Here is a 7892-nt window from a genome sequence, read left to right on the forward strand (position 1 = left end):
CTTTATTTTTATTATTTTTCTACCTAAGTATGTTAAGTATTAAAATCAAGAAGTTATTATTTATAACATTTTTAAAACAACTGTGTAAAATGTACAGTTCTATTGTTATTGTATTTTTTTATAATTTTGTAATAGAACACTGTATGTTAACTGTATTTATGATTATGTTTATAAAAGGCATTTGTGCCGTGTATACATACACTAATAAATAAAATAAATAAATAAATATCTTAAGAATATCGTATCATTATAAATGCAATAATATGAACTTGATAAATTGATCTTTCAAAATCATGTTAGGTTAAATGTGTGCAGGTAATATTTTTCGCAGTGTGACATTTACAATACCAGCTACAAAACACAACTGAATGTGTCATTAGCAGAGTGCTCCGATATGTTCGTAGATTGCGGTACGGTTATTAGCTAATGAACACACATTAATATTTTTCCATTAGCATCATGGTGTTAATTCATTTATCTTATATACAAAAAAAAAATACCGATGTTGATTAAATATTTAATATTTGGTTCCTAGAATAAATTATGATAAGGTCTGGTTCACTGTGGATGATTATATTTTGAAATTGGCGAATGTCGACGAAATAAATAAATGGTTTAAATATTTTTAAACGACGCGATGGCGGTAAAAAATTTTTTGTAGCGCTTGCAACACTATTCATCGAAGGCGATTAGGTTATTATTAAACTTGTCATCTAAAAACACGGTTAAATTTTAGTGACCGACCGAAACTTCGGCCTAAACCGAAACCGAAACTTATTTAAATAAGTCAAAAGTCATCAAATAAATAAAAACATATTTTTTTCAAACACTGGTTTATTTAACAATATTTTGAGTTTGTCCAAATTTTTGTAGACAATTGCAAAAATAAATTGAAAAAAATGAAATAAAAATTGTAATTTGAAAAATAATTAAAATTGAAAAGAGAAATTTCAGGCATTGCCTAGTATGTAGGTAAAATAATTTAATTAGATTAATCCCACTCGCTTAAATAAAGGTTTCAGTTATGTAACTTCACAAACATCAACAGATGAAATAATTGAAGGAATATAAATGTTCAAACATGGGCAAAATGGTGAATGTTACACAGTGTGTAAAAAGGCCACTTTAACCAGCCAATGATAGGTCATTAGCCCTGTAGATGCCTAGACTTCCATATTACCTTCTCTGAAATGTTCTTTATCTCTGTTGTAATATATTAATAACTAATTTATTAATTTTTCTACCGGTTTAAACTTTACAAGGTTTTTTAAGAAGTATACTTAACAAATGAATTCTGTCCTCTTTTATTTGATCAATGTTAAATAATAAATAAAATACTAAACGTAGAGCTAATAAATCAAGTATTTTTGTCTTGTGAGGATTGAAAGCGTAACGTAAGTATGTGAGAATGAATGTGATATTTTAAACAAGACAGGAGTCGGCCAAATAAAATATTGTTTATTTGGTTACATACAAAAAAAAAACTTGTCATGCTAGGCACCGTAAGTGTTCTTTTACTTTGATATCAAAGTTTCTGTTGGTTTTTCCAAAGTAGATTGAATTGCAATCATTAAAATGTAATTGGTTTATGCCAAATTTATAACTTGTATTTAAGGATATTATGTATCTTTTTTGGGTGATACCGTGTATGTTGGATTTGATCCGACGTTTCGGAATATTAGCACCCAATGACTGGACAAAAATTGATTCGATTACTTATCGTCAATCGGAAAAAGTGAAGTTTATCCAGGAAAATAAACAAAAACGAAAATTTGAAAAGATTCGAAAGACGCAGACCAAAATCAACAAATGTTTGGATCCAAATACGGTGGTTAAGAACTTATCTAATCACAAATTAAGCTCAAGTGAAATAGAAGTATTGGCAAAAGGGTTCAATTATGCCATAACCCCTAAATTTATCCCAGATGTGGATATCATCTGTGGAGTTGAAGCATCTCTACGCAAATTACCTACGGTTGTAGCGGAAGAAATCCGCCAAGATACGAGTATCATTCTACGACGAGCGAAGCCTCCAATATCGAACTTGTCAACATCTCAACGACAAGCCCTAAAAGAATTACGAAGAAATTCAGACATTGTTATATTACCAGCAGATAAGGGCAATACAACTGTAATATTAAACAAAACGGATTATATACAGAAAATGCGCGTACTAGTAGAAACATCTACATACAGGAAACTAAAAAGGAACCCAACCGATAAATTTGATAGAAAAACGAGAGAATTAGTGAAAACATCAAAAATACCCAAAGAAGTGCAACAGACACTATTTGTGAAAGCCTCAAGGACACCCTCGATATATGGCCTTCCCAAGATACACAAAAAGGATATGCCCCTTAGACCTATAGTTAGCAATATAGGAGCTCCAACTTACAAACTGGCGCAGTATTTATCGAAACAGTTGCAATCACATACTGGAAAGACCAACTCGTTTGTAAAAGATTCGGCTCATTTTGTAAGCCTTCTTAACAACATATCTGTGACAGAAAAGGACATTTTAGTAAGCTTTGACGTAGTATCGCTGTTTACTAATGTACCAATGGGAGACTCGATGGCTCTTCTGAGTGAAATTTATGAAAAAGACATGTGCGATATGTTTAAACATTGCCTTAAAAGTGGCTATTTTTCATTTCAAGGTGAAATTTATGAACAAATAGAAGGAGTGGCCATGGGTTCTCCACTTTTGCCAGTGATAGCAAATTTCTTCATGAAAAATTTGAAGATACAGCATTGGATACAGCAACTCTTATACCGAAAGTGTGGCTGAGATACGTAGACGATATCTTTGCAGTCTGGCCACATGGGATGAATGAATTAAATACCTTTCTAGATCATTTAAATGCATTACATCCTCTGATAAAGTTTACAATGGAATTACAAACGAACGACTCTCTTCCATTCTTGGATGTAGAAGTAAAAAGAAAACCAAACGGCAGTCTTGGGCATACGGTATATAGAAAACCAACACATACGAATCGATACTTACACGCTGATTCACATCATCATCCAGCCCAAAAACGAGGATTAATAAATACACTTCTAACAAGAGCGACTCGAATATGCGAAGATTCCGAAAAGGGCGAAGAGTTCAACAAAATTTCACATGCATTGGAGCATAATGGATATAAGAAGAAACAAATTGACAACATTATTAAATCGCAAGGGACAAAGAAGAACCAGGAAGAAGATATTACCAGAGGGACTGCATACCTACCATATGTACAGAATGTAACTGACAGGATAGCCAAAGTGCTGAAGAAACAAAATATTGCAACAACGTTTGGGACTGTGGGAAAAATAAAAGACCATTTAGTAAAACCAAAAGATAAAAATCCTCTGGAAACTGAAGCCGTGTACAAACTAAGTTGCCAAGGATGTGAAAAAGTGTATATTGGACAAACAGGGCGCACAGCAAAGATGAGAATTGACGAACACAAAAGAGCGTGTAAACTTGGACATCCAGACAAATCCGCAATAGCGGAACACTTTATAGACACAGGACATTTTTTCGCCTTTGAACCAAAAATTCTACATAAACCTAGTAATTATAGTGCACGAATAATAAAAGAGGCAATTGAAATACACAGACATCCAAATAATATAAACAAAGACGACGGGCTTAAATTAAATTCAACATGGTTCCCAGCACTACATATGACAAAAACGAATAGAAATGTGCCTACTGCCGGCTGCGACACAGTACAAATTACTAGTACATAAACATAATTATTCTTTCCTACAAAACAATAAATGTGCCTACTGCTGACTGTGACACGGTACAAATTACTAGTACTTAAACACATACATTTCTCTATAAAACACACAGTTTTTCCCTGAAGATGGCTCCTGCAATGGTAGCCGAAACGTTGGATCAAATCCAACATACACGGTATCACCCAAAAAAGATACATAATATTGATAACAGTGACCGTGAAAACCTTCGCACCTGTATTTAAGGACTTTGTCTTTGTGATTTTTTTAACAATGTTCTGATATTTTATTTTATTTTATTTTTGTGTAGAATTCAGGTTTAATGTTTGATGGTAGGGAACTAGATAATTGTTTAAAATTTATAAGTTACACACTTTAAAACACCCAAAATCAGGCGTGTTTATTGTTAAACCTTACGAAAATGCACAATTAAATAAAAGGCATACATTTACTAAGTAAATCAAATTATTTTTGTTGCTTTTTAGTTCGTTGTTATATTATTCACATAAATTATATGAAACAGTTCTTCAACCTTCGCTTTATGAATATTTGTTTATTATTTTTATTTATTTATTTTTATTTACGTATTTATTACTGCAATTTACATTTAATAATGTATACAATAGGTCGATTGAGTAGTAAAAGTAAACATACATTTTTTTTCGTTATTTTTGCTGGTGAGTCATCTAAACCGCCTGACTAGGGATAGCTTCATCGTTCTAAGACAGTAAATAGTGCATTTTTTTCATAAATATTATTTACTTGAATATTTTTTTTATCCATTTTGATAGTTTTTCAAACTTAAAGTTAAGACATAAAACATTTAAAATTATTTACAAATGAGATACACGTTTAAAAAGTATCATTACTGGAGCATACATAAGAATATGTTTACATGTGCCCTATTTCTAGATTTAAAAGTAAAGAAAAATATATCACTAATACCTAAATCCTAGTAGCCGCATGCAGAGACAAACTTTAAGGTGAGGAGAGTACATTCTATTGTCTTCACCTTCGGGTTATTCTTTACATTTGAAATGAGAATGTACTTTCCTTACCTTAAGTTTTGTCTCTGCATACGGGTATAAGTCATTACCCGTGAAACTAGAAATCAACTTAGGTCCTTCTACATCGGATAACAAGTTCTCTGATTCCCCTGACCCATACAGATTAAAAATGCAACCTGCACCTTCTTCAGCCTAGCAATCGCACAACACTTCCATGAATTTGAGATAAGGTTATATATACTTGGGCTTTATTGCTGCTTTGAGCCAAAAAAGTAATAAATCTTCTCTGTAGAATCAGATCCTTATTGGAGAGTCTATTATAATGACCATGGAAAATCGTTGCGTATTTCTCCCTGTTGAGATGCGTGACCGCTACTGACATCAATATTTTACTGTATTAAAAACTTGAAATTCTTTGAAGAGCGGATCACTCGGATATCGATATGTTTTTTTTGTTATAACTCTCATCACTGATTTTTGAGCTGCAGCTGCTAAAGCCATAGTAATTTTAGTGCAGCTTCCCCAGCCAACTTATCAATCGATAATACAATACACAATTTTATACGTAATGCAATTTTAGTTCTTTCATTCTTAGTAATATTTCCTCAAGGTATGAAAATATGAATCATTTATTTTATTAGAAATTTCTTTTGTTTGTAGGTTCCATCTCATGTACTTATTTATTTTAGATCACAAATATTTTACATCCAAATATTAACTATAAAAGTTAGAATTACAAAAATATAAATATAAATATAAAAGGTCGTACAGCCGAGTCATGAGTTACAAGATACACCCGTGGGCAACCAAACGTTATTCAATACATTCCGACTAGGTTTAGTAGAAGTTTCGGCCAATTTATTGTCGAAAGCGGAACTACGGTCGAAACTCGTTTTATTGTCCGAAACCAAAACCAAACTTTCGGTCGGTTATAATAAAAGTATATAAAAAAATAATTCTTGGTATTACCTATTATCTATTCAGTGGTATCAGTCGTCATTCATTTCTATTATAAATTACAATGAACTTGCATAATGAATTTTCATTAACAAACTAGAATATATTAAATTATGTTTCCATATGAATATTTGTGTGATCACAAATTGGCATACGCACTTCGTGTACGTAATATGGCACATTTTAACCCTCTTGCAAGTATGTTAAGACTATAACAAAATGGAAAAAAAAGTTAACATTGACATTTATCATGATAGAGCAAATGATTATAAAAAAAACATTACCATATATTTTAAATCAAATGCCTAATCCTTTTTTTTTGTGTATGTTAATTAATTTTAGTCTATTTTATTTTATCAAATACGTTTTTAATTTCTCTTTTCTTTTCTTTAAAAAAAATGCAGTTTCTTATGTCTAACTCAATTTTATTTCTTTAACTCAATCTTAGTTATTATCTTTCACTAAATTTAATCTTTATTATTACTTCAATTGATTTTACACAATTATTTTATATAATTTATGAAAGATGGTGGAGTTCTAAAATTGAGAATATATATAAAGAACGTAAGTTATTCTTACTTAAAAAAGGTATGTATTTTATGTATTCTTGTTGAACTTCCAAATAAATAAATAAAATAACAAATAAATATTTTTTTACTGTCCTTCATTTTTTTAAATTTAAATATGTTGCATTAATAGGTATACATATTTAATACCAGAGAAGTTTTACAAAACTAGTGAATGAGAAAATGTTTACGGAGCGTCCTCTGGTTAGAATAGTCTTCATCTAACATGGCTCAGCCTGTTCTAAGATAAAGATTGTTCATGTTTTAAAGTATAAATAGTTCTACACTTAAACACTGTTCGGTCTTTTATTGCTTTATATTGTATTTTTTAATTTTATGTTGTTTAAATACTCATGTTTAATATAACTCTCATGTACTTAAAGCCTTATGGGCGTGAAAAATTAATTGAAGAAAAATAAAATAAATAAATGAATAAAATATAAGCATAACAAAAAAAAAATATCTTTGATTTTTTAATGACGAGTGTTGTTGTTGTCTGGTATTAAACTTGCGTATGTCGGCATTTTTTGTTAATATTACGTCGACGCCTTGCGTGTTTTTCAGTGCAAATTTGTGAACAATTTTTATCATCTTAATTTTTTGTCAAACTGGTGTGTTTTTTCGTGCAGTTCAGATTATGACTGACTATTAATTGTTTATGAGTATCAACTCGATTAAATTAAATTTAAATTAATTAAAATCAATTCAATTCAATTTAAATTAATAAAAATCAAATAAATTGAATTTATTTATGAAAAATGATATACAATACAAAATAAAATTCATCTCGTACATATTATTATGAAATGGGAAAAAAATATATGAAAAAAAAAAACATAGTTCAAGTAGAAATTTAAGAAATATGTATTGCAAAAATTTGAAAAAATGTACATTTACATTAAAATATGTTTATGTGTGCCCTTTTTCAAAATTCAAATTAAGTAAACAAATAAAAATACAAAAAATACATAAAGATATTCTTGTCAAAATAGTAAGATAATCCTGCTCCGGAAAACCCCTTCGGATTCATGGAACAAATCAACATCAACATCCAGATCGATAAACAGCATAGTGGTAGCCATCAAGGATAACCATCGATAGGTTGATTCTGTATATCGGAATATTAAACTATTTATGCTGACGCTGTCTTAGGTAATTATCAGCAACATACAAACCAATGCTCATACTAATCTCAAAATTATCGACCATACCACGTAACAATCGATAAAAGTGTGTGGTCAAATACACATTCCTTCTAGTCTCTAAACTGTTGTAGCCAAGCACATCCTGGAGAAACTCGTTCGGGTAGAGACGAGGATAATACCCACACTCTCTCACGTAGAGATAGCTCAGAAACTTCTTTTGGATTTTCTCTATCATAAGAGAGTACTTCGGTTCATGTGGCCCCCAAATTATCGAGCCACTCTTGAGACTACTTCTGCTTGCCCGTCAGGCATCTTTAATAAAGGGATTATGCAAATCAGTGGTGTTCAATTAACAAAGACATGAAAATTAATACGATTTGTTTTAATATACTCCTTTACACACTGCCTTCAGACGAGGTTATCATATCAAACGCACTTGCAATAATACCGTCGTATTATATTGTATGGAGCAGTAAAATCAATCG

The 7892-nt window shown here is 30.8% G+C and overlaps 1 protein-coding gene across 1 annotated transcript; it reads left to right on the plus strand.

Annotated features, from left to right (window-relative positions):
• The first annotated feature begins 637 nt into the window (after positions 1–637).
• On the plus strand, positions 638–2788 carry LOC148284111 (uncharacterized). Its single transcript, XM_088242661.1, has 2 exons — positions 638–643; positions 1781–2788. The coding sequence occupies exons 1-2, from the start codon at positions 638–640 to the stop codon at positions 2786–2788; spliced, it is 1014 nt and encodes a 337-aa protein (XP_088098787.1).
• Positions 2789–7892: the final 5104 nt, after the last annotated feature.

Source organism: Micrasema longulum, unplaced genomic scaffold, assembly GCF_059751315.1.
Source record: "Micrasema longulum isolate JH-2025_06_02 unplaced genomic scaffold, ASM5975131v1 h1tg000148l, whole genome shotgun sequence".
Taxonomy (NCBI): Eukaryota; Metazoa; Arthropoda; class Insecta; order Trichoptera; family Brachycentridae; genus Micrasema; species Micrasema longulum.